The sequence below is a fragment of the Ursus arctos genome, unplaced genomic scaffold (genome assembly GCF_023065955.2).
Source record: "Ursus arctos isolate Adak ecotype North America unplaced genomic scaffold, UrsArc2.0 scaffold_3, whole genome shotgun sequence".
NCBI lineage: Eukaryota > Metazoa > Chordata > Mammalia > Carnivora > Ursidae > Ursus > Ursus arctos.
In genome coordinates this window covers 5,878,041-5,905,459 of record NW_026622985.1, presented here as the reverse complement: position 1 = coordinate 5,905,459, position 27,419 = coordinate 5,878,041, and the positions used below count along the sequence as shown (strand labels likewise).

At 43.3% G+C, this 27,419-nt stretch overlaps 1 protein-coding gene across 1 annotated transcript in view; it reads left to right on the top strand.

Moving 5' to 3' along the window:
* The window catches only part of SPMIP7 (sperm microtubule inner protein 7), a 71,025-nt gene extending 44,412 nt beyond the window's left edge, over positions 1–26,613 (top strand). Inside the window, exons 7-10 of the mRNA XM_026501842.3 lie at positions 988–1,029; positions 2,350–2,457; positions 13,124–13,231; positions 26,435–26,613. Of these exons, the coding sequence (XP_026357627.1) occupies positions 988–1,029; positions 2,350–2,457; positions 13,124–13,231; positions 26,435–26,558 (382 nt within the window). The 3' untranslated portion in view covers positions 26,559–26,613. The remainder of the gene's footprint in view (positions 1–987; positions 1,030–2,349; positions 2,458–13,123; positions 13,232–26,434) is intronic.
* Positions 26,614–27,419: the final 806 nt, after the last annotated feature.

Genomic DNA, 27,419 nt, shown 5'->3' with positions numbered 1-27,419 from the left:
GTGACGCTGGATTTGATCCGGGGGGGGGGGTATCCTATGAACTCAAGTTTACTGTCATATATATACAGATAGCAGATACAGAAATACACATAAATATGTGGGTCTAGACAGGTTCTCACACAGTCATCCGTCCCTAGCTCTGTCCATTCAGAGGACCCAGGAGCAGGGACACCCATCCCAGCAGCCACGAGCATATCTAGCACCCAGATGTTGGCTTTTATTTTTTAAAAGATTTTATTTATTTATGGGGGGGGAGAAAGCACAAGTGAGGAGAGGGGCAGAGGGAGAGGGAGAAGTAGACTCCCCACAGAGCAGGGAGCCCGATGCAGGACTCTATCCCAGGACCCTGGGATCATGACTTGAGCCGAAGGCAGAGGCTTAACCAACTGAGCCACCCAGCCACCCCCTGGTCTTGGATTTTAATCACCACTCTCCAATAAACGAAATTTTGAGACCCCTGGAGAAATGGCTGACCCTGGGGCTGGATCAGGGAAAATATGAAATAAACCTGGTGCTCCTTGGGATGCTAAAATAACTGTGATCTCCTGTGAGTCACTGAACTTCGTGCCTGGCGGCTTCATCTCTACCAGGGAGAGTTAGACTGGACGGTCAGTAGGAGCCACTCAACATGAAAATTCCATGTGTCTAAGAAAATTGGGGGCCCAGCTTTGCCAAATATTGCCCGTCCAGTCCTGAAGGAAGCGTACAGCAGTAGGGAAAGCCAAGAGGAGAGGCTCTAAATTGGGCTACAGAGAGCAAACCAAGACTCGTTGAGAGTTGGAGTCAATTTGTTCTGTTTTTGATTTTCGCTTAAAACTGTATCTTTAAATTGCCTCTGTTTAAAATTACAAACTCTTAGAGGTTAATTCCTATGAGGTATCTCTGAATACTTTTCTTTTCTTTTAATAAGAGAAACACTGAAATAATTTGATGCTTATTAAGTTAATGTCAATAACCCCATTGTCCCTATTTTCTCTTTTTTCTAAGCGTGAGTCCAAGTTCCAGAAGCAAATACATTCCTCTTTATACGTAAGTGAGAGTGTTTCCTAATGTCTTAAAAAATTACTAGATTTACATCTAAATTGTAGTTGCTTTCGGCTCACTCATGTTTGTAATTCACTGTTTAAGACAACTTACACTTTCGAACAGATTTCTAATGTTTTGCCAGCACAGAGCCTGCTTAATGTCAGGACTTCCATCACACATCTGTTAACGATTTTGATAAGAGAAAGAAAGGGGGAGTGGTATTTTTCTGTCTCCCCAAATTGGTTATTTTACGAAATAAAATACGCTGGGTGCTACTAATATTGGGTGTTGTCAACCAGAAAGACTTTGATAATCGATGCAGAAGATACGATGTGCTTACTAACACTGAAGTCCAGAAAATGTCTCTTCTTGCTTTTCTAGATTTAAATTTGGTTTTCCATAGTTGGCAAAGACCTGCATCGCCCACTGTGTGGGGGTCCTCTCTGCTTTGGGTTGAGGAATAACCCCGTGTTTGAGTGTGTCGGGCATGCTGTACCAAAATGTCACCAACTGGGTGGCTTATGAACAACAGACATTTCTTTCTAACAGTTCTGGGGTCTGGAAGCCCAAGATCTGGGTGCCAGCGTGGTGGGGAGAGGACTCTTTCCTGAGTCCCAGACTTCTCCACGTGCCCTCCCAGGGTGGAAGGGGCAAGAGAGCTCTGTGGATCTTCTCTTAGAACACTAATCCCGCTCAGGAGGGCTCCACCCTCATGACCCAAGCTCCCCCCACCTCCTGCTCCCTCCACCTCCCTCCACCACCACCTTTGGGCATTAGAATTTCAACATATGAATATGGGAGGAACATAAATATTCAGATCATAGTACTGTGGAACAAAGTGAATCCACAAAGATTGGTCTTTCATCTCTGCTTTCCCCCTCCCTCATTGCTGATCCATGAAGGAGGTGACCAATCTCCCCAGCCAGGTTCCCGCCCCCAGCAGGTGCCCTAGTGGTTCTGGCAGATTCTAGTCTCTGTCCTGCCCCAGGCTTGATCCCCTCTCCAGTGAAGGAGCTAACCTAGGGCTGCAGAAACAGCCTGAATCCTGGCACAAAACCACAACCCACCTGCCACTCCCATTCTGGCCCAAATTGAAGATCATAAAGGCCTGGCAACTGTTACTCTGAAAATGGGAACTTCTCTTGCCTTTATTTTTTTAAGGTAAATTGTTCCATCATCATGGTTGTGATTATTATTATTATTATTAATTTATTTTGGTTTTTCAGTTTTTGATCTATTTTATGGGTGTTAGAACCCTGTTGATCTTTGCTTCCATTTTTCTTATAAAGAAACCCGCGTTTTCTTTTCTCGTTACGCAAACAGTGGTTACGTGCAGTCCACAAATGCAGATGACGTCGACAACCCCTTCGGAGACATCACATCCGTCGCCAAGCCTCGGAGCTCTAAAATGCTCTATACAAACACAAGTCGGTGAGTTCCACTCGTAATTACTCCCCTTATGTTACCATTAATGATGGCACGTGGCAATGAGCTTTATCATAAGTGAGAAATTTAAGATGGCTGCCACGGACATCGCTTAAGAAAAAAGACACCAGCTGCCTGAAAACACTCGTCACAAATAAGATCACAGTTTTGTGCACTCACTCACCTGGGCGCCTGGATATACATTCATGTGATATATTTTATATTCCACGTTGAATATATATATATATATATATATATATATATATATTCACATAAACTATATAAAAATGTATTTATATTATAAAATTATATAATAATATACTTATGTATTTATACACTTGTATAATCTTATATGTACACACTTATGTGTACTTATACATTTGTATAATCTTATATAATATATAATATAAATATATCACATATTTTATAATATACAAATAATATATACAATAATATGCAATATATTCTATATGTTTATATAACATATAACTTATAATGCATTATATATAAAATATACATAATATAAATACATAATATAATAAAAGTTATAGTATATAACTTATAATTTATAATATAATATTTAAAGATATGTAATATATAATATTATATAATATACACAATATATAACATATATAAACATAATATATTTAACATATAATATATTGAGCTATATAAATATATATGGCATGTTTATGTATAATATGTATATTTTTGCTTCCACCAGTGGGAATACTAGGGCTCAGAAGTCACTTCCCTAGGATTCACCAGACATTGCTGGAAGTTGAAATCCTGTGCTCTTTTCATTATGCCACTGAGTCGCTGAATGTCATGGATATTATCCCATCAGTTTCTCTGATGACTGACAAACTTGCACATTTCATGGAAGGCCAAATCACGACAGTATTTTCAATGTTACTTGATTCCTTTTTTTTTTTTTAACATCAGTTGTGCCCATGAGACAAACAAGTTACATTTCTCTCTTGCAGTTTAGATGCAATGCTGTATCCTACAATAATCTCACATTTCCCTGTGTTATCTATCCTATTAATTCTTTTGACTTCTTGGCCAAATTAGAAAATGTGTTTCAAATCTAACTTCGGTTTTAAAATATAGTTATGTAACTTATCTCACTTAAATCTCTGGCTAGGCTCCCAGAGTAAAAGACAGAAGAGCCTATGAAATGCTCCAGGTACCATGTTAAGAACTGTGGTAACATAAAGATAAAAAAGACAGAGATTTTGCCCTGGCGTACCTTCAGAATCTGAGGGGTGTATAGCGCTATACACAAGTAATCACGATAAAAAGCAGTATGAAGTAAGTCCCCGAAAAAGTTAGCTTTTTTTTTTTCGAAGCTCAGGTGCACAGAGAGATCCCTTTCACCTGTGGGACCCGAAGGCTGCATGTGACGTTTGAGCTGAGTCTTGAGGAAGGATCCGTTGGTGTGATTCTTCCTCAAATTTTGCAAGGAAATTAGTGCCATTAAACGTAGTAATTCTAAAGCCTTTAAAAGAAGGATGTGAGGATGAAACCAATTTAAAAGTATCCTACAGGTAAAAAATTTAATAGTTTTTCTTTTGAAATGTATTTTTAAATTTTGAAACATTTTCTGGAATATTCTTGTCAAAGAATTGAAACATATTCTCCTGGGTCATTCTCAGAAAGAGTGAAGAGCAGCCTGGCAGCGTTTTCAGAATTTGATATAAAACATACCATCTAACCTGAATAACTTTGGCACCATGCTGCTCTCCCTGGTCTTGTTGCTGATTTCTGTTTTTAAGGAAGTGAAAGTATGAGCGGATCTCAGAAAAGGATGGAAGACATTAATTGTACTAGTGCAATTTGGGCACTAGAGGGCCACCAAGCTCGCAAAGTTTCTTCTTTCCATCAGCTTTCAGTTTTTTATGTAATCTTAACCTTTAACACAAAGAAATTCTTCCCACTCTTATTATGAAATGTTGATAGATACATAAATATTCAGTGTCCTATGTAACATATAAAGAAAAATAACACATAAATGCATGTGTTTTCCTGCCTAAAGAGATAGTATTTTACTAATATCTTTTAAGCCAGTTGTGTATGCCTCCCAACTTCATCACCTGGGTCCCCTTCCCAGCCAGAAGTCGTCACCATCAGACTGCCTGCTTATCCTTCACTTGCTTTGTTTGATAGTTTTCCTACATACACACAGATCTCTAAACAAAATACTTTGTTGTTTTTACAAAACCTCATTGAGCTAAAAGACAGCCTCATATGGTGCCATTTGCATAAAATCCCAAACCCAGAAACACATGAACTCACAACCTTTGTGCCAAGTTCAGAATATAGAGTGCCATCCTATCCCAAAGCAAATACGACTCCTCCCTTATTTCCTCATCTTAAACTTTCTTAAAGGAAGATGTCTTCATGATATTATCTTCAGGATTCTCCCCATAATTCATGAGACTTCATTGTGGGGGGTGAGCCACGCGGCTCCCCACTCTGTCAACAGAAGCCAGATTTCGGGCGCTCAAGATTGGATCACCAATCTCCCAAAAGAGTGACGGTCTTTCAAATCGCCCTCCTTAATTTCAGATTTTGTTTTCTGGCTACCAAGTCACCTGATGTGGCCGGGGTTTTTCAAATTGCTGGTGATTGTACTAATTGTTTAAAAAAGAGCTTGAAAAATTATTGTAGAACAGAATCTGATCGTTATGGGAAAAAAGTATAGAGAAATTGGTCACAATAAAAAATATAACCACACTCTCACACAAACACATAATCATTTTTAAGATTTTGACATAGTACCATCTGTCACAAGTGCTTTTAGTCTTGCTTTTGTTTATTTATTAACCAGGGTCATACTACATTTAAAATTTTTACCACATTAACATTACAACAGCATCACGGGTGCATTTATTATGCACTCCTTAGAATTTTTATTTGTGTAGATGTGTTGGTCATTGACTAGTTCACTTGACTAGGTGATATGTGCAAATTCTTTGCATTTTTTTGTTATGATAAATAATGTTACCAAGCACTTTTTTATGTGACTCTTTTTTATGATCTGGGATTATTTACTTAACGGAGACTCCTTGAAGTGAATTATGGAGTCAAAACACATGAACATTCTTAAGCATGTTGCAAACTCATTTTGGGGGGAAATTTTATATAAATTTGCAGCAGAATGAGTATTTGTTCTTAATGTTTATACTCTTCTTTGACGCTAGTGTTAAGGCTCATCAGACATCTTTTTTTTTTTCATTTTCCAAATGTTTTCACTGTAAAAATTATTCAAATATTTTTAAAGTGCAGAAAGTAAAATGCCTCTTCCATTTTCAACCCCCAAATTAAAAGCTCGATATATTTTTTACTCTCCCCCCACAGAAACACATGAGTGTCTGCAAAGTATAGGTCTGTGTGTATTGTTGTGTGTGTGTGTGCATTTGGGATGTGTGTATAAAGTTGAAATACACAATGCACATTCTCCCTGACACTATGCAAGATTATTAAAATCTTTTTAATGGTTGCCTGATATTCAAACAAGGCTATATTATAGTTTACAAAGGCCAGGGACTTAGTACACATTTTTCCTAGTGAAACAATGTAACAATAAATACCTCTACATATATCTCTTTTTTTTAAAGACTTTATTTGTTTATTTGACAGAAAGAGACACAGCAAGAGAAGGAACACAAGCAGGGGGAGTGGGAGAGGGAGAAGCAGACTCCCCCCTGAGCAGGGAGCCTGATGCGGGGCTCGATCCCAGGACCGTGAGATCATGACCTGAGAAGCAGATGCTTAACTACCGAGCCACCCGAGGGCCCCCCACATATATCTTTGCACAGTAATGCATTTATGTAGAATAGATCCCTAAAAACAGTGTTTTCTTATTAAAATTAAAATATTTTCTAATTTGTAGGAGTGCCCAGTTATCACAAAACATTTACAGCTAAGGAATTCAAAATATTAAGCAGTTTACATTGTAGTTCCTTACTAAGTGAATCTACAATATCCATTGGGTTCAAGAGGAAATCCTAGAGCTCAGGAAAAAATGGCTTTTTTATCCTTTCAACATATACTGTTTACTGAATCAGGGTACTACTCAGGAACTGAAAAAAAAGAATACAGAGTCACTCATTTAGAATCTGTGTCAAGCAAAAAAAAAAAAAGGCAAAAACTAACATAAGGAAGCCCTCTTTCCCCCCAAATCTGATTTTTTATCCTTCTCTTGAATGTAAGAGCTATATTCCTTGCAAGAACTTAATGAACAAGTTTGACAAGAAGTCTGTTTTCTTTTAGTAATTATCTGCGATCCCATGTAGTTTCAAAATGTTTTGCGTTCTTGAATCATTGGTGCAAAGCACCTAGGTGTGGGAATGATAGGGAACAGCGTTATCTGTGCAAAGTCAGGACCCAAAGGCATACAATTCTGCTCTGTCCTAAGGAAATGCTGGAAGTGGGTTTTCTTTTGTCATAGACCAGCTGTTGGAGCTACGGACCTGGGGTCTTCGGTAGTGCCTCTCACCTGGCCCAGCCCCTGGTTTTACCAGCAGGGAAACAGGCTCAGAGGTGGAGAGGTGCCTGCCCAGGTGACACAGCCCAGTGCAGTGGAAGCTGACCATGAACCTGTGCCTCCTGCCCCCACACCTGGTGCTTTCCAGACACCACTGTTTTCCCAAACCAGCCAGGCACGCCCTCTCCCTGCACTGGGCTGTCTTCCACCAGGTTGTAATCCTTCATTTCAGGACTGCACATGGTTTCATATTTACTGTGTCTTTACCTCAATTATCTCTGCGACAAAGCATTTGCAAATAACCAGTGGTTGTCCAAAATGGATCCTCATGCAGATGCTGGCCAAGGTCTGAGATGGAAGAAGGTGGGACCTTCCTGCCAGTCACCGCGGTGTGCTGCACCTTTAAACACACACACACAAACACACACACACACACACACACACACACACACACACACACACAACCTTACCGCAGCCCAGGTTCAAGAATGAGGCTATGAATAGTAGTTCCTTACCTTAGCCGACTTCTGCCTTTTCAGAGGACTTTCACATCTAGTCCTTCATTTGTTTTTCAAAATAGTGTGATGGGGCCAGAGGCGCGAGAACAGGTTCAGTCCCCGTTTTACAGATGAAGAGGCTGAGGCCAGAGGGCATGATGTAAAGAGCCCCAGAGCACTCATCTTAGGAGAGACTGAGAGACGGGCCACCTAACCCCCAGAGCAAGCTCTTGTGTACCCACAAGGACACGTCTTTGCATCTGGCCAACAGGGGGTTCCTGGGCTCCAGCCCTGTTGGCATTCGAAGCCTCTGGGTTATTTCTGTGTCCCCTTCCCTTCTGGGAGATTCTAAGAACAGAGGAAAAACAAGTATGGGTACTCTATGAGGATAATAATAAAACTGTAATTCCTGAATAGATCTTGGGGCCCAAATATCTTCCGTTCTGAGAAACACAACCCAATGTCCAAAATGGTTGTGGTCTTACTTAGATTTCTCACCCAGCAGTCAAAACAAGCAAATCAAAGCTCAAGGCCCCCCCTTCCTTTTCTCCTCTAGCTGTGGGCACCCTGAGAATGCTCTGCAGCTCCCTTCTCTTGGCTCTCCCAAAGGCCCAGGCTCTACCGTAACCCGCCCCCCTTCCCCTGGGCCAGCCTTAACCCCTACCCCTGCCCTGCCCCTCCAGGGGAGCCACAGTCCCCTGACCAGAGCACAGTGTGGCTCTGAGAGCTTCTGTTCTGTTGTCTAAGACTCCATGGCTGGAAGGGGCAGGCCCCGGGTTCAATGCCGGCCTCTTTGCCCTCTCATTCGCCCAGCCCCCTTACTTTGCATTAGTGGTCTTCACCCCACTTGGGTTCTTCAAACCTCTACACGTGCGTTTAAAAATGTTCTCATTAATGTGAAGGGTGTCAGGAGCAGGCCTGGCTGATTTCTGCATGGACGTGTACCTGACACCTAACAGCTCTCAAAGAAAGATCGTCAAATTGACTTGAACTCACACATGCACCCACGCCCTGAGTAAATGCGACCACTCGGAGGTAGTAGATCTCTCCTGCCTAGGGCAGGGACCCTGGGTGTGAGTGCATGGGGGACATCTCCCAGCAAGGCTGGCACTCCTTCCATCCGGGCCATCTGGGTAAGGGTACTTCTGCCCCCCACCAGCTCGAATGGCTCTGGACACATCGCTTAGACTTTCTCTAAAACCTCAATTCCTTCATCTGCATGACAGGCATGATTCTAGGACCCACAACACGGGGTCTTGTGAGGATTAACTCAATTCACGCCAGTGTTTAAAACAGAGCCTGGGATACAGCTCTGGCTCAGTGAGCATGAGTCCGTGGAACAGCGAAGAAGCTGTCTGAGGGCTGAAATCCCAGCCCACGTGCTGCACACGACCTGTATTCTACACACCACCTGCTCTTCCCACAGTTTCTTCTTCTTTATTTCCTGTTTAGCTTTTAATTACACATGCTCTGTGCTCCCTTTTCTAAGAGGCACGTTAAGTTCCTTATAGTCTAAAATTCTTTATTTTCTATTTTATTTTGCTAGGTTGAACAAAACCAGTTAGTTGAAAATTTAGGTGATAATGTCTTCCCACGTACCCAAGTATTGAACAAAATCCCGGCTTACTCCAGGAATCGGGATACACCAGAAGGTGTTCAAAGGCTTGGAAACTATAGAGCAAAGGCAAACAGTGAAGACTTGTCTTATATTTAAATGAGCCCCAGCTTCTCTCTATTCTCCTTAAGTGGGGGAGAGGGGTCTTTGACCATGAACCAATCTGGAAATGCATTTAAAAGCCATGCATTTTAGCTCCTTTCATAGATTTCTCTCCTCCCTTTAGAAAACCACGTGACCCCTTGGCAGCAGGGCTGTAGAGTGTCCCCCAGAGACTATTTTCTTATTGACAAGAGGTCAACATGTTGCACTGAAGATGGAAAAAAGTCCCCCCATCATATCCCTGCAAAGGGGGGTAAATGGAATAGATTTAGAAGTGCCGTGGGTTTGGACTTTCACTTTCAAATATTTGGCCAAATTTCAAAATTGGTTCATTATGCAACTGAATTCATTTCTTCAGCCTAAGTGGCTTATCTTTACTGTGGGCTCCTGGCTCGTGGTTTGTTGTTATTGGATGTGATGTAATATAACATCGTATCATCATTATAACGCAGTGTATAGTATCACTTTGCATCCAAGCCACCAGGCTCACAGAGCTGTATGATGTTCTCTACCATGTTCTCCTCCTGATTGACAAACCACTCGCCTCCATCTTCAACTTCTTAACTGCTCTCATGGAAGGCCATGACTTTAGAGGCATATTAATTCTGCAGGTGTTTTAGAGGCAGTGGAAAAAAAACATCTCACACAGAGGAAGGGGATTTCCTCTGTAACATGCATGGAAGCTTTAGAGAATGTTTGGGGGAAAGACAGACACATGAATAATTTTGCCCCGCTTTTGGTTACCTCTCTGACATACAGCCACACTTCTTCAAGAAAATTCCAGGAAATCCTAAAGGGCACTGTCTAGAATTTGGCAACACTGATTTGATCACCCAGGTCCCTCCAACAAACCTGAGAATGTAGCTCTGACGTGGGGATTTCCAAACTTCAATGTACCACTTATCTAGAATTATCTCGAGAGCTTTTGAAGACCCCAATTCCCGGGTCACACACCTCCCTTCCAATTAAATCAAAATGTCTGAGGGCTGGGAGTCAGGCATGGGTACCTTTGAAAAATCCCCGTGAGTTTTCAGTGTGTGGGGACATTTGGAAACCACTGTTGGAACATCTTTTCAGCTACTGTGCTGGATAAACTTCACATTCTCTACCTATTAAGCTCCTATTTTGTAAATTTCTCATTAAAATATTAAATACTTAAAATCTTGTATTTCAACTACAGTTAGTTGAGCCCCTACTAAATGCTGAAGGTTTGCTGGCTTCCTTCACATTCATTGAACCCCCTTCAACCTGGGATGAACCATGAAGAGATGGATGGGCTTCTCTCCCTGCTGCAGGGGGACTGGGCTGGGGCCTAGAAGGCTTCCATCCCTGGAGGAAAAACTCACAGTTGGTTAAGGGTCAAGTCAGGCTTGGAAGAGAGGCCCGGCTCCCCATGCAGTGGGCTTCCCTGCTCGTTCCCTACCTCATTTTCCTAGTCTCCCAAGATCCAATAAGGTGTACACATTTCTTCTGTGATTACCATTGATGCAAGTTCCCTTCACTCTGTTAGCGTCAGGTGTCCCTATTTTGCTGCCTGGAAGCTGGTGCTTCAACACCTATAGTCACAGCAAGGCTATGACTTGTCACTTGCAAGACACAGGTGGGGTTTATTAATACAACTCCTGCCTGGTACATAATTTTTTCTCTAGCATCCGAATATTAACACATAACCAACCATGCGTGGAGGGTCACCGAGGGACTGTGCCATGATCCACATGTCGGGGGGGGACACAGAGGGGCTCTGTCAGGAGTGTTTCCATGCATAAAGGGTTCCATGCATAAAGGTCTGCACCATGATCCATGGTCCACATGTGGGGAACAGAGCACCAAGGGGCTGTGCCATGATCCACTCCCGGGGGTACCCCGAGGGTCTGTGCCACCATCCACGTGTGGAGGGAACACCAAGGTCTGCACCACAATCCATGACCCAGCGTGGAGGGACACTGAGGGGCTGCACCAGGAACTGATACCTTTTCCCCACCAAACAGGATCACAGCTGGAATCTCAGGGCACCCTTATGCAGGCCTTGAGATTGCTGTCTTTACCCCCTTGCATGGCCGAGGCAGCGAGGCTCTGAGAGATTACATCTGCGGTCCAGTCCTGCGAGCTGATGAGTGGAGTCATGGGCTTCGAATCAGAGCCCTGACCCTTGAGCCCACACCCAAAACCCCACCCCACTCTCTTCCATCTGCCTCCTCACCTGCCACTCTAAGAACCAACCTCCCTGATGCCCCCTATTTCCAAATGTTCTCCTATGGCAAATGGATCCTGGACATGTTCTTTGGCTTAGTGTGTGTGTGTGTGTGTGTGTGTGTGTGTGTGTGTGTGTGTGAAGGCCGTGGGTATAAGCAAGAGACCCAAGAAGAGCCATTCCTTCACCCTGGACAGAGGTTTGGTGGCTGCTGGTGCATTGCCTCTTGTCTGCACATCCATCTAGAACGGGGACCAACGCCAGAGAAATGTCACACTCCCAAAGAAAAGGCCCAGGGATGGGAAGTGAGTGAGCGGAAGTGACAACCTGTTGTCTGGCCCTTTCCTCGCTGCTGGCATATGAATGATGGCTGCTGCCGTCCTTCTCCCTCCCAAACACACATGAAATGCTGAGGTTCTAGCTTCGACAGGACACTAGGAGTTCAAGTCCACAAAGATCACGTACTAACTGAGTGAACGTCAGGGTTTGCACATAGTGGGTTCTTGCTCCTTGAAATACTGTTTAAATTCCCTACCATCCCTGGCTCCGGAGGCCATGGCCACAGGTCATGAGCAGCACTGGGGCCTGGGCCCACACAGCTCTGCCCTGGAGCTCAGCCTCACCTCTCCCTCAGCAAAGAATTTCTTTCAAAACATTTGTGTGCTATAGAAATGACAAAAATATTAGTCATTATTCATATGCCTCTGAACAGCCTATTAAAATACTTCTTTGGAGGGGCGCCTGGGTGGCACAGCAGTTGAGCGTTTGCCTTCGGCTCAGGGCATGGTCCCGGCATTGTGGGATCGAGGCCCACATCAGGCTCCTCCGCTGGGAGCCTGCTTTTTCCTCTCCCACTCCCCCTGCTTGTGTTCCCTCTCTCGCTGGCTGTCTCTATCTCTGTCAAATAAATAAATAAAATCTTTAGAAAAAAAATACTTCTTTGGAATATTTGCTTGCCTTTCTAGAGAGGGAGTTTATGTCTACAGTGAAGGACCTTCCCCTATGTTCCCGGGCTGTCTTCTCTCCCCTCTCACTGGTGGGAGAAGGACAGGGAAGGAAAAAGAGTATGTGGGATTGCACTGAACAAGCCAATGCTTGTTTAAATCTGTGCAATTTCAAGAAATTATGTGAAATCAGAAATACACTACAATGGTGATAAGAAAATGTTATTTTAAAAACACAGTTGTGTGGGGGCGCCTGGGTGGCTCAGTCAGTGAAGCGTCTGCCTTCAGCTCAGGTCATGATCTCAGGGTCCTGGGATCGAGTCCTTCATCAGGCTCCCTGCTCAGTGGGGAGTCTGCTTCTCCCTCTCCCTCTGCCTGTCACTCCACTCCCCCTGTTTGTGCTGTCTCTCTCTCTGTCAAATAAATAAATAATATCTTAAACACACGCACACAGTTGTGTGTCCACTAGACCTGGAGTTAGCATGACAGAGTCATGTGTGGAACAAAGTGGAACTTGACACGGTTCCGTAAAGAACCTGTGTCTGCCCTCATTAGGAAACAGCTCGGCAGTGAGTCATGTATGTAAAATACTTGCAAATTCAAATAATAGGAAAAACATGGGCTGGAAATAAATTCCTTCAGTCCTAGAGTAGAGTAGCTATCTATGCATCTCTGAGTCAGCGTGCCCCCGCCTGCACCCTTTCCTGTTTGCCAGCCCAATTTCCAGAGTCGTCCTTTCTACTTTCATGTGTGGGTGCTGGTGACCAGGGCTATTTCACAAATGCCTCTTTTCATTGCCCCTCTCCCCTCTCTTTTAATTCTTTCCTTCAGCTCTGCGAATATCCCAGGATACACCGGGAAGGTTCATTTTGCAGCCAGCCACCCAGCAAATTCTGATATTCCACCAACAACCCCATCACCAGACTCAGAAGTGCACCGGTAAGTCTGAGCCCTATTACTCAACGTGCTCAGATACACTGGGGGCGGGCGGGGGGGGGATCCTCATTATGGTTATTCCATTAAAGAACAATTACATACTAAGTAAATTTACATCATTTTTAAAAATGGGGTGTCAAGTCCAAAAGACAGAGCGTTCATTTTCCTGCTGTTACTGAAAGGAGCGTACAAAGATACTTAAAGCATGTAAGTGAGCAGCGTCTTTACCTCTCGGACTTACAGCTTTGCTCCCATATCACCCTTCTGCGTAATCCACAGAACACGCGTGGATACCTGGGGCCCATCACATGAGACACATATTTACTCCCTGTGAATCACCACCTTATTTTTCACAAGAGACAACATTCTGTGGAAAGTCACATAGATTTTTAAACAGCATTTTGCAAATTGAAAGCAGTAGATGTCAGATGGAAGGCTCTTGCGGACTCCGTTATTTGGAGCTGCCAGAGAGAAGCAGCACATTATTGTTCATTATAACTCAAATCTGAAAACGTTTGATGGAAATCCTGGCCTTGCAAATAAGATGACACAGTGTTAAATGCAAATGCAGTCTTAACCAGGTCCAGTTGCTGGCTCCTGCAAATAAATAAATTATCCCAGTAGGTCGCTGTGTGTCTTGGAGGGGGAGGGAGGCGGTTCTCCCCCAAAGGGTGCCTTTTCTCCTTCTGGTAGAGCATCCATTCATTTATCAAACATTTACTGAGCATCCACTCTGGGCCAGGCACCGTTCGAGGCCCCGAGCACATGGGCTGAACAGACACGATCCTGGCTCTCGGGAGCTTACATTCTGGGGTGACAGCACAGATGCGTACAAGTAATCGAAGAAATAAAGTGATTTCAGAGAGTGCCATGTGCTGCAAAGAAGAAAAGGCAGGGAGTTGTAGTAGGTAGGGCCCGGCCAGGGTGCTGAGTTAGCTTGGCAGTCAGGGAGGGCTTTCTGAGGAGGTGACCTTCAGGTGGGGTCCAAGCCATCCCACTGGATTTCTTACATGTTCTGAAAGGCAGCAACTGGGGAGGGCCTCGTGCGCCCTGGTGGTCAGTGTGTCTGGCTGTTTATTCTCTCATTCACTCACGCCTTTACTGGTTCATTTGTATGTTCTTTCACTGGGTCAAGAAACGTTCATGGTGCTCCAGGAATTTATAAGAACTAGACCCAGTTTGCAAGGAGCTCACAGTCTAGCAGTGAGCCAGAAACATACAACCGTAGTAGAGGATGACGCGTGTCACTCTAATATTGTCACTCACGTGGGTGAGTGTTGTCTCTACACGAGACTATCCAAGTGTTTTGTACCTGCCAACTCATCTTACCAACCCAGAAACCCCACGAAGGTGGTGCTCTTGTTTCCCCATTTTATAGATCAAGACAGTGAGGCAAACAGAAGGTTCCAGGGGATCTGCATGGGGGGCACTAAGGAAGGCTTCACAGAGGAAGGGATTCATGCCCTTAGTCTCACAGATATTTGCGGGTCAGGCTGTGTGTGGAAGGGTTGGCTTATTCCAGGGATCCCACACATGAAGCCCCTCACCATGCAACCATGGAACCATAGAGGACCTTGTGTGATCCTGTGTATGAGGCGCCCAGATCATTGCACACCCTGTATGCATGACCTGGTTCCTCAGGCAGTGACTGGGCAGAGGGAAGTGCCTGCTGACAGAGCGCTTCATCAACTGATCTAAATTCTGGGTTCGCTGATTGCTTAGAATCTCTGGGCCATCTGATAAGAACTATTTTAAAGGAGGTCATTGGCTTTCTAGGCTACTATTTTGCATTCAATCAGTTTTCTCTCAGGACACCTTTTCCAATGTCACAGATCCATTTGCAAAGGCAGAACTGATGGAAATTTAGACAATTAATGTATTTTATTTCACTGAAGGGCCTAAAGAAACAATGGCAAAATTAAATGTATTCTGATGTCTGTCTTTTCAACATAGTGTCCACAAAGCTGGAATCATACACTGTGTCTGGGTAGTTAATAAGTGAGAAGAGACCTGATGATGTTTTTCCAGGGCAAATGTGAACATTCCTGATCCTTTGCCTTCTTCCTTCGTGATCCATCTTCTCTCCATGTGTCTCAGACCTCGTCTCTGACACCCGGTGGGGCTAGCACATTTTCCCGGCCACATGATCTAGCTGTAATGTGTTCTACTACATTTCAAAGAAATCTGAATTTCCAAGTGGAAAACCATTCTCCACTGTTACTGCTACTATTACTACTGCTTCTAATGTTACCGGTGCTGTTCCTGCTGTTACTAATGTTACTACTGCTGTCCCTGCTGTTACTATGTTACTGGTGCTGTTCCTTCTGTTACTAATATTACTGCTGTTCCTGCTGTTACTAATGTTACTGGTGCTGTTCCTGCTGTTACTAATGTTACTGGTGCTGTTCCTACTGTTATTAATGTTACTACTCTTGTTACTACCTGGGAAAAGGAGACTCAAGTCTTTTGGACACACCTTCAAACCCAAGTTTAGGCCCATTGCTGACCCCTGGGAAGCCCCATGCTCACTACCCCACACACAGTGCCACAGCTCTGTCATCTTGTTGTCTCAGAGTGGGGACTGAGGACCCTCTGAGATGGCTTCTCTGGGGTCTTATACTTGGGGTGCACATAGGCTCTAGAAACAGACAGCGGCAGCAACCCAAGGATCACTCACAAGGAAGCAACCAACCTGTGTTGAACCAGGTGTCCAGATCTCCATCCCTGTGCCTGCCCCCGATGGCAGCATCTGACAGGCACTAGGGCTTGGCAGTGAGAAAACACAGTGGAGTGTTCAGATTTTAAAGAGCTCTTTCTAACATAAGGAGTTCCCCTGGCCCTTGAGATCAGAGAACATCGGGCCTGTGAGGTTCTCCATCATGAAGCATCACCTCTCAATTTTTATGACACGATATGTAACGTATTTTTGCCGAAAATTCCCTGTGAAAGTGGGAGTCGAGGTCTCTCTCTGATGAGTATCATGAGAACTTAGTGAGCTAACTTCCTCCTGATGGTGTCTGACTGATCTGCTCCATTTTCCTGTTGTTTCTGAGAGGCTGTCTGCACATGGACATGCCCTGGGCACTCCTGAACCCCGGCTCTGGTATTCAGCCTCACTGCTGCTAGGAGCCTTCACTGCCCCGTGGTGGCCACTCAGGCTGCTTGTGCATGTAGCCCACCTCCAAGTGTTCTGCTGGATTCTCCCCTCCCTCCCCCAACATCAGAATCTCTCCTGCCACCACTGCTTCTGTCTCCTTTCCCCCAAAGACAAGGTCTTGCTCTCCCAAAAGTTCATTCTTCCCTCTGAGCACATCCTTCCCTCTTCAACACTGCTCCCTCCCTCCTGCTTGGGAAGAAACCCAGCAGCCTCCAATTCCAACGTTGCCAGTCAACAATGTTCCTGCCCACCAGAGGAAGCCTGGTAAGACCACCAGGAGAGAAGAGACCATTGACACCATTTCATACAGAGGGTGGGCTGGTGCATTTGCCATGGATCTTTGTGCCTAGGAGGCTGCAGTGGGGGTCCAGGATTAAGAAGTTTAGGCCTTGAATGCTGATGCCAAGGGGTTGTGGTCCATGTGGTCCCAGTAACACATTTTGAGCAAGGTGTATAGGACAACTGTGTCTTAGACTGATATTGAGATGAGAATAGCAAGGAAAGAGATTACTGGATGAGATTGAAGTGAGGGGCAGGGGTGCAGGAGGTGGGGGAGACCGATGTTGTGAATCTCCCTTTTCAAGAACAAGGGAATGCACATGGGTGTTTTTCCTCATCCTGTTTCCATGACAGTCTGGTGTTTCCCTCACACCAGAATTCCACCTGCATAAAAGCTTGAGTTTGCACTTCAACAGCCATTTTCCACAACATAATAAAATATTATGACTTCATGATAATCATAGCATTAAAAAAGGGGGCCTGAGTGGCTCAGTCAGTGAAGCATCTGCCTTTGATTCAGATCATGATACTGGGGTCCTGGGATTGAGCCCTGCATGAGGCTTCCTGCTTCTCTCTCCCTCCGCCCTTTCCCCCAACCCCTACTCATGCTCTCTCTCTCTCTTGCAAATAAATAAAAATCTTTAAAAAAAAAATCATAGCATTAAAAAAAACACTTTAAGTTGCTGTGTGCTCTTTAACTTTTGCCACATATGAACACCACACTATGTGTGGGATTCAAATAGCAAATTCACAGCAAAATTGCCACTGGCTGTATATAGTTTTTCAAGAGAGTTGGCTTGACCTGTGTCCACACTGGGAAGAACACTTCAGGGTATGAATAGAAGTTGGGAAAGCATTATTTGTATAGTGTTCTCTATTTTTATTTTCTTTTAATTCCTACAACAGACTTAGTAGACAGCATTATTCCTGCTGGCTAAATGAGCAAACTAAGACATGTGAGGTTAAGGATGTCATGTGAGGGCAGTCAGCTAAACCCCACTGGCAGGGGGAAACCCACTCTCAGCCTTACATGTGGATTGTCCCACCCCTACCCTGAGCCTCTCCCCACATCCACTATGCCCTCCCACCTCTGTCTCCCTGCACCCCTTCTTTTTTTTAATTTTAATGTTTTTTTATTATATTATGTTAGTTACCATACAGTACAACCCTGGATTTTAAAGTAAAGTTCGAAGATTCATTAGTTGCATATAACACCCAGTGCACCATGCAATACATGTCCTCCTTACTACCCATCACCAGTCTATCCCATTCCCCCACCCCCTCCCCTCTGAAGGCCTCAGTTTGTTTCTCAGAGTCCATAGTCTCTCATGTTTCATTCCTCCTTCTGATTACCCCCCCTTTCTTTATCGCTTTCTTCCCCTACCGATCTTCCTAGTTCTTATGTTCCATAGATGAGAGAAATCATATGATATTTGTCTTTCTCTGCTTGACTTATTTCACTTAGCATTATCTCCTCCAGTGCCATCCATGTTGCAGCAAATGTTGAGAACTCGTTCTTTCTGATAGCTGAGTAATATTCCATTGTATATATGGACCACAACTTCTTAATCCAGTCATCTGTTGAAGGGCATCTCGGTTCCTTCCATGATTTAGCTATTGTGGACAATGCTGCTATGAACATTGGGGTGCATATGGCCCTTCTCTTCACTACATCTGTATCTTTGGGGTAAATACCCAGTAGTGCAATGGCTGGGTCATAGGGTACCTCAATTTCTAACTTTTTAAGGGACTTCCACACTGTCTTCCAGAGTGGCTGTACCAACTTGAATTCCCACCAACAATGTAGGAGGGATCCCCTTTCTCCACAACCTCTCCAGCAATTGTTGTTTCTTGCCTTGTCAATGTTTGCCATTCTAATTGGCATAAAGTGCTATCTCAGTGTGGTTTTGATTTGAATTTCCCTGATGGCTAATGATTTTGAACATTTTTTCATGTGTCTGTTAGCCATTTGTATGTCATCATTGGAAAAGTGTCTGTTCACATCTTCTGCCCATTTTATGATTTATTTGTTTCTCATGTATTGAGTTTGAGAAGTTCTTTATAGATCTTGGATACCAGTCTTTTATCTGTAGTGTCATTTGCAAAAATATTCTCCCATTCCGTGGGCTGCCTCTTAGTTTTTTTGACTGTTTCCTTGGCTGTGCAGAAGCTTTTTATCTTGACGAAGTCCCACAAGTTCATTTTATCTTTTGTTTCTCTTGCCTTTGGAGATGTGTCATGAAAAAGTTTGATTTGGCCGATTTCGTAGAGGTTGCTGCCTATGTTCTCCTCTAGGATTTTGATGGATTCCTGTCTCACATCGAGGTCTTTCATCCATTTGGAGTTTATCTTTGTGTATGGTGTGAGAGAGTGGTCAAGTTTCATTCCTTTGCATGTAGCTGTCCAATATTCCCAGCACCATTTTTTGAAGAGACTGCCTTTTTTCCACCGGATGTTTTTTCCTGCTTTATCAAAGATAAAGAGCCGAGGGTCCATTTCTGAGTTCTCTATTCTGTTCCATTGTTCTATGTGTCTGTTTTTGTGCCAGTACCATGCTGTCTTTGTGATCACAGCTTTGTAGTACAGCTTGAAATCCGGCATTGTGATGCCCCCAGCTTTGTTTTTCCTTTTCAACAGTTCCTTGGTGATTCGGGGCCTTTTCTGGTTCCATACAAATTTAAGTACTATTTGTTCCAGTTCTTGAAAAATGTCATCGGTATTTTGGTTGGGATAGCATTGAAAGTGTAGATTGCTCTGGGTAGCAGGAACATTTTAACTATGTTAATTCTTCCGATTCATGAGCATGGAATATTTTTCCATCTTTTTGTGTCTTCTTCAATGTCTTTCAAGAGTGATTTGTAGTTTCTAGAATATAGGTCCTTTACGTCTCTGGTTAAGTTAATTCCAAGGTAACGTATGGTTTTTGGTGCTATTGTAAATGGGATGGATTCCCTAATTTCTCTTTCTTCAGTCTCATTATTCGTGTATAGAAATGCAACTGATTTCTGAGCATTGATTTTGTATCCCGCCACATTTCTGAATTGCTCTATAACTTCTAATAGTTTGGGAGTGGATTCTTTTGGGTTTTCCATATAGAGTATCATGTTATCTGCAAAGAGAGACAGTTTGACTTCTTCTTTGCCAATTTGGATACCTTTTATCCCTTTTTGTTGACTGATTGCTGTTGCAAGGACTTCTAGTACTATGTTGAATAATAGTGGCGAGAGTGGGCATCCTTGTCATGTTCCTGATCTTAAGGGAAAGGCTTCCAGCTTTTCCCCATTGAGAATGATATTTGCTGTAGGCTTTTCATAGATGGTTTTTATGAGATTGAGGAATGTACCCTCTCTCCCTACACTCTGAAGGGTTTTAATCAGGAAAGGATGCTGTAGTTTGTCAAATGCTTTTTCTCCATCTATTGAGAGAATCATATGATTTTTGAATTTTTCTTTCTGGATAAAATCTAAGACACATAGATTTGTGAATGTTGAACCACCCTTGTATCCCAGGGATGAATCCCACTTGGTCATGATGGATAATCCTTTTAATGTACTGTTGGATTCTATTAGCCAGGATCTGGTTGAGAATTTTGGCTTCCATATTCATTAGGGAAATCGGTCTATAATTCTCCTTTTTGATGGGGCCTTTGCCTGGTTTGGGAATCAAGGTAATATTGGCCTCATAGAATGAGTTTGGCAGCTTTCCTTCTGTTTCTGTTTTTTGAAATAGCTTTAGGAGAATAGGTATTATTTCTTCTTTGAATGTTTGGTAGAATTCCCCAGGAAAACCATCTGGGCCTGGAGTTTTGTTTTTTGGAAGGTTGTTTATCACTGACTCAATCTCTTCATAATTAATTGGCCTGTTTAAAAAATCAATTTCTTCCTGTTTCAGTCTTGGTAGTTTATACGTTTCCAGGAAGGCCTCCATCTCTTCCAGATTGCTTAATTTATTGGCATAAAGCTGTTGATAAAAGCTTCTAATAATCCTTCCAATTTCATTGGTGTTGGTTATGACCTCTCCTTTTTCATTCATAATTTTATTAATTTGGGTCTTTTCTCTATTCTTTTGGATAAGTCTTGCCAGTGGTCTGTCAATTTTATTAATTCTCTCAAAGAACCAGCTTCTAGTTCTGTTGATCTGCTCTACTGTACTCCTGGTTTCTAATTCATTGATTTCTGCTTTAATCTTGGTCAACTGCTTCCTCGTGCGTGGATTAGGCCTGTCCCTCTGTTGCTGTTCCACCTTCTTGAGGTGAAAATATAAAAACTGCATTTTAGATTTTTCTATTCTTTTGAGTGAGGCGTGGATGGCTATGTATTTCCCTCTTAGGACTGCCTTTACAGTATTCCATAAGTTTTGGACCATTGTATTTTCATTCTCGTTGGTCTCCATAAATTGTTTAAATTGATTTTTGATTTCCTGGTTTATCGAATCATTCCTGAGCAGGATGGTTCTTATTCTCCAAGTGTTTGAGTTTCTTCCAAATTTTTCCTTGTGGTTGAGTTCCAATTTCAGAGCGTTGTGGTCTCAGAATATGCAGGGAATAATTTCAGTCTTTTGGTATCAGTTGAGACCTGTTTTGTGACCCAGAACATGGTCTATTCTTGAGAATTTTCCATGGGCATTAGAATAGAATGAGTATTCTTTGGTTCTGGGGTGTAGTGTTCTATATATATCTATGAGGTCCAACTCGTCGAGTATGGCATTCAAAGCTCTTGTTTCTTTGCTGATTTCTTGCTTAGGTGATCTGTCTATTGCTGATAGTGGAGTGTTGAGGTCCCCTACTATTAGTGTATTTTTATCTATATGTCTCTTTATTGTGGTTAAGAGTTGGCTTGTGTATCTTGCTGCTCCCCTGTTGGGGGCATATATATTTATAATTGTCATATCCACTTTTTGGATACATCCTTTAAGAATAATATTCCATGCTCATGGATCAGAAGAATTAACATAGTTAAAATGTTCATGCTACCCAGAGCAATCTACACTTTCAATGCTATCCCAATCAAAATACCAAGGACATTTTTCAAGAACTGGAACAAATAGTCCTTAAATTTGTGTGGAACCAGAAAAGGCCCTGAATCGCCAAGGAACTGTTGAAAAGGAAAAACAAAGCTGGGGGCATCACAATGCCGGATTTCAAGCTGTACTACAAAGCTGTGATCACAAAGACAGCATGGTACTGGCACAAAAACAGACACACAGACCAATGGAACAGAATAGAGAACCCAGAAATGGACCCTCGGCTCTTTGGGCAACTAATCTTTGATAAAGCAGGAAAAAACATACAGTGGAAAAAAGGCAGTCTCTTCAAAAAATGGTGCTGGGAAAGTTGGACAGCTACATGCAAAAGAATGAAACTTGACCACTCTCTCACACCATACACAAAGATAAACTCCAAATGGATGAAAGACCTCGATGTGAGACAGGAATCCATCAAAATCCTAGAGGAGAACATAGGCAGCAACCTCTACGAAATCAGCCAAATCAAACTTTTTCATGACACATCTCCAAAGGCAAGAGAAACAAAAGATAAAATGAACTTGTGGGACTTCGTCAAGATAAAAAGCTTCTGCACAGCCAAGGAAACAGTCAAAAAAACTAAGAGGCAGCCCACGGAATGGGAGAATATATTTGCAAATGACACTACAGATAAAAGACTGGTATCCAAGATCTATAAAGAACTTCTCAAACTCAATACACGAGAAACAAATAAACAAATCAAAAAATGGGCAAAAGATATGAACAGACACTTTTCCAATGAAGACAAACAAATGGTTAACAGACACATGAAAAAATGTTCAAAATCATTAGCCATCAGAGAAATTCAAATCAAAACCACACTGAGATACCACCTTACGCCAGTTAGAATGGCAAAAATGGACAAGGCAAGAAACAACAATTGTTGGAGAGAATGTGGAGAAAGGGGATCCCTCCTACATTGTTGGTGGGAATTCAAGTTGGTACAGCCACTCTGGAAAACAGTGTGGAAGTCCCTTAAAAAGTTAAAAATTGAGGTACCCAATGACCCAGCCATTGCACTCCTGGGTGTTTACCCTAAAGATACAGACATGGTGAAGAGAAGGCCATATGCACCCCAATGTTCATAGCAGTATTGTCCACAATAGCTAAATCGTGGAAGGAACTGAGATGTCCTTCAACAGATGACTGGATTAAGAAGTTGTGGTCCATATATACAATGGAATATTACTCAGCTATCAGAAAGAACGAGTTCTCAACATTTGCTGCAACATGGACGGCACTGGAGGAGATAATGCTAAGTGAAATAAGTCAAGCAGAGAAAGACAAATATCATATGATTTCTCTCATCTATGGAACATAAGAAATAGGATGATCGGTAGTGGAAGAAAGGGAGAAAGAAAGGGGGGTAATCAGAAGGGGCAATGAAACATGAGAGACTATGGACTCTGAGAAACAAACTGAGGGCCTCAGAGGGGATATGGGTGGGGGAATGGGATAGACCAGTGATGGGTAGTAAGGAGGACACGTATTGCATGGCGCAGTGGGTGTTATACACAACTAATGAATCATCGAACTTTATATCGGAAACCGGGGATGTACTGTATGGTAACTAACATAATATAATAAAAAATCATTAAAAAAAAAAAAAAAGAAAGCTGGGGTAGCAATTCTCATATCAGACAGATTGAATTTTAAAGTAAAGACTATAGTTAGAGACACAAAAGGACACTATCTTATTCTTTTTTTTTTAATGATTTTTTATTATATTATGTTAGTCACCATACAGTACATCCTCGGTTTCCGATATAAAGTTCGATGATTCATTAGTTGCGTATAACACCCAGTGCACCATGCAATACGTGACCTCCTTACTATCCATCACCGGTCTATCCCATTCTCCCACCCCCCTCCCCTCTGAGGCCCTCAGTTTGTTTCTCAGAGTCCATAGTCTCTCATGTTTCATTCTCCCTTCTGATTACCCCCCTTTCTTTATCCCTTTCTTCCCCTACCGATCATCCTATTTCTTATGTTCCATAGATGAGAGAAATCATATGATATTTGTCTTTCTCTGCTTGACTTATTTCACTTAGCATTATCTCCTCCAGTGCCGTCCATGTTGCAGCAAATGTTGAGAATTCGTTCTTTCTGATAGCTGAGTAATATTCCATTGTATATATGGAACACAACTCCTTAATCCAGTCATCTGCTGAAGGGCGCTACCCCAGCTTTCTTTTGAGGTCCATTGGCATGAAAGATGGTATTCCATCCCTTTACTTTCAGTCTGAATGAATCTTTAGGTTCAAAATGAGTCTCTTGTAGACAGCAAATGGATGCGTCATGTGTTTTTATCCAATCTGCAACCCTGTGGCGTTTATGGGAGCATTTAGGCCATTTACATTGAGACTGAATATTGAGAGATATGATTTTAATGATGCCATTTGCCAGTAAAGTCTTTGTTTCTATCGATTGTGACTTTGTTCTGTATCACTCTTGGGGCCTTTTTACCTTCATAGGACCCCCCCTTAATATCTCCTGTAGGGCTGGTTTCAAGGTTATGAAATTGGTCAATGACTGGCGATTCTGGAAGGTCTTTATTTCTCCATCAATTCTGAATGACAGCCTTGCTGGATAAAGGATCCTTGGCTGTATGTTTTTCTCTGAAAGAGCTTTAAAAATGCCCCCCCCCCAACTCTTTCTCTCATTCCAGGTCTGTGTAGACAGGTCTGACGTAATTCTGATACCTTTGCCTTGGTATGTGAGAAATTTCTTTGCCTGGCCACTTTCAATACTGTATCCTTGGATCTAATATTTGCAAAATGCACTATGACGTGATGTGGCGTAGGTTTGTCATGGTTGAGCTTGGGAGGGGTCCTCTCTGCCTCTTGGACCTGAATGTTTGTTTCCTTTACTAGATTAGGGAAGTTCTCAACTACAATTTATTTAAATATCTCTTCTAGACCTCTGTTTTTCTCCACCCCCTCAGGGATGCCAATGATTCTGACATTGGAACGTTTCATTGAGTCAGTAATCTCCCGTAACCTGCATTCCTGAGCGTGGATTTTTTTGAGTCCAGATTCTATTTTAGCTTTCTCTTCTACTAACCCATCCTCCAATTCGCTGATATGTTCTTCTGCCTCATTCACCCTGGACGTCAGGGCCTCTAGTTTTGACTGCATTTGGCTCATAGAATTTTTAATTTCTGCCAGATTCGCTCTCATTTCCACCCTTAGAGATTCTATATTCTCATTAACATTTTCGTTAATACTTTTTTCAAGTCTGCACATCATCTTGACCATTGTTACTCTGAATTCCATTTCTGATAATTTGGTTATATCCATATCCATTAGTTCTGTGGCAGAGGCCACAGACTCATTGTCTTTTCTTTGCTGGAGGGGGGGGAAGTTTCTCCTTCTCGTCATTCTGATGAGGAGAGGTTGCGGGGTTGTCCAGAGCTCAAATTATTGACCGGGACCCAGGCCGTGCGCCCTTGTTTTATAGGGATCTTAGGTATGTGGGCTTCTTGATTTTTCAGCCTGCCTTCTGGGGAAGGGGCCTGCCGTGCCCATACTCAGGCAACCCTATTTGGGCAGATTCTTCGTGTCCCCTGCGAGGGGGAATGGGAATGGGCACACTGTGAGCCGGTATTTCCAGGCTTTTGTTCACTGGCGGCTTTCCCTGGTGGTTTGCTGTGCCTCTTCTGAGAGTCAGAGGAGCAGTGGCCGAATCTCAGCCTCTTGTCTCAGAACAGAGGGATTGCGACCGTTCTCCACTGATGTTCTGGCCACTTTAACTCGGTTTCTGTTGGTGCTGCTCAACCCTGCAGCGTCCCGGGATGTGCGCCCCATACCTGGCGTCTCAGCCCTCACTTCCAGGGCCGGCGCATCTCTGTCCTTTTTGTTTCTAACACCGCCAGCCACCTGCCGCCCCTGCGCGCTCCTGGAGCTCCTGGTCTCAGTCTGGTTCCAGTGAGCGCACCGGAGCTCAGGTTTTCAGTCTGGTCGAGCGTGTTCCCTGGCTCACGGTCTCAGTCTGCTCTCTTGCGGGTGCTGGTCCATGAGTCCGCCCGCTCCCCCATGCAGGTGGCTACAGCTTCCCGGCACCCAAACACGGCGGCTCCCTCCCCCTTCCGTTTATCTTCCGATATCTGTGCACAGTTTCATGGCTCCCCACTTAGTACCTCAATACTCCATGCTGGAGATGTTCATTTTTAGAGATCCAGATGTATCTTCCTGAGTCTCAGGCTGATTCCGTGGATGTTCAGGCTGGTCTGGTACCTATGCAACTTGACTCAGGGGACTGACTGAAAAAGGAGTTCCCTACTCCTCTGCCATCTTAACTCCCTCTCCCCTGTACCCCTTCTTTATCTACCACCCTGCTTTCATCATGACTCACTTAATGCCTCACTGACATAGACTCTGGGGGATGTCCTTTCTCAGCCCAGAGAGGTGACTCTCTGTGCCTCTTGCCCCAGGCTTGCCCCCATAAAGACTTTGTGTTGTAACGTTTGAGTACCTCCTTTTGACTACATTTTCTATTCTATTTGTTCTTAGCACCTACTGTAATTCTAGGCACAGGGGAGATTTTCAGTCAATGAAACTGATTACAATATACTGCACATGATACAATAAATGAAACAGTGCACACAAGGATTAATCATTCCCAGTCTCTTTCTGTTATGTGCTCTCCTACACATGTGTGTCATTGGTTGGAAAACAGATGAGGTTATATATTTTTATGTATATTTTATGGATCACTTTTTTTCTTTTTTTTTCTCCACCCCTTTATAGTGTCTTACGGAAAGAAATGGAAGTTGACGTGTTCCGTCACCAGGCTCCGCTGTCTCAAATGGTCACAACTGTAAAACCCTACAATCCCTTCAATAAGAAGCAACAGGAAACTGTAGGCTACTGACAAGGGCCTGCCCTCTGAGTGGGACTTATGAACCTCAGCCTTGGGGAGGCACCACATATGGTACGATGAGGAAATAAAAGACCCAGGCACATTCTGGGTGTGTCCGCAGAGGTCGGATGAGGTCTGGTGCTCTTTTCTGCCTGAGGTAGAGTATCCTGGACCCCAACCCCAGTCAGTTGCCTGACCCAGCCCTGGAGTGCCACCATTCCATGATGGCAGCCAAGATTTTCTGGAAGACTTCAGTAGCAGCGGTTCCATTTCTAGAAGATTCCTCTTTAGAGTTGGAATGCCACGTCTCCCCAGAGGTTTCATGGTTTGGCCATGTTAATGCAGCGATCATAACTGCAGAGCCTAGATCATAGATTTTGTGACCACAGACTATCCAATCAAAACCCCATATGTTCTTAATGGGAAGACTGAGTGGCTGAGAAAGTGGTGGAGTTTGTTCCACAGATGGCGTATGGGACAACATCTATGATAACAAAGGACAAAATCATCCCTTGCCTGGCCATAATGTTTCTCTTTCAGAAAAAGAAGCATCCAGGCTCCACGAGGCTCAAGGGGCAGCAGTGACCAGTGGCGTCCACTGTAGGGTCAGTGTGTGGCCTGCCTGGGCCTTGGCCAAACACAGCACCAGCTCCAGAATCACTCAAGAGTGAATGTAGGCTGTGTGGTGTCCCTCCAGCCACACAAATGTAGTTTTACTTGTATACACGTAAAGTTTATTTCTATTTATACACATATCTATAGATCTTGTCAGAGTCTACAAAGTGCTTTCACAAACCTTAGCTCATTAGATCCTGCAAACCCACAGCAAGCATTTTACAGGTACCTTGCTGTTTTATGAACAGCTCAACGAAG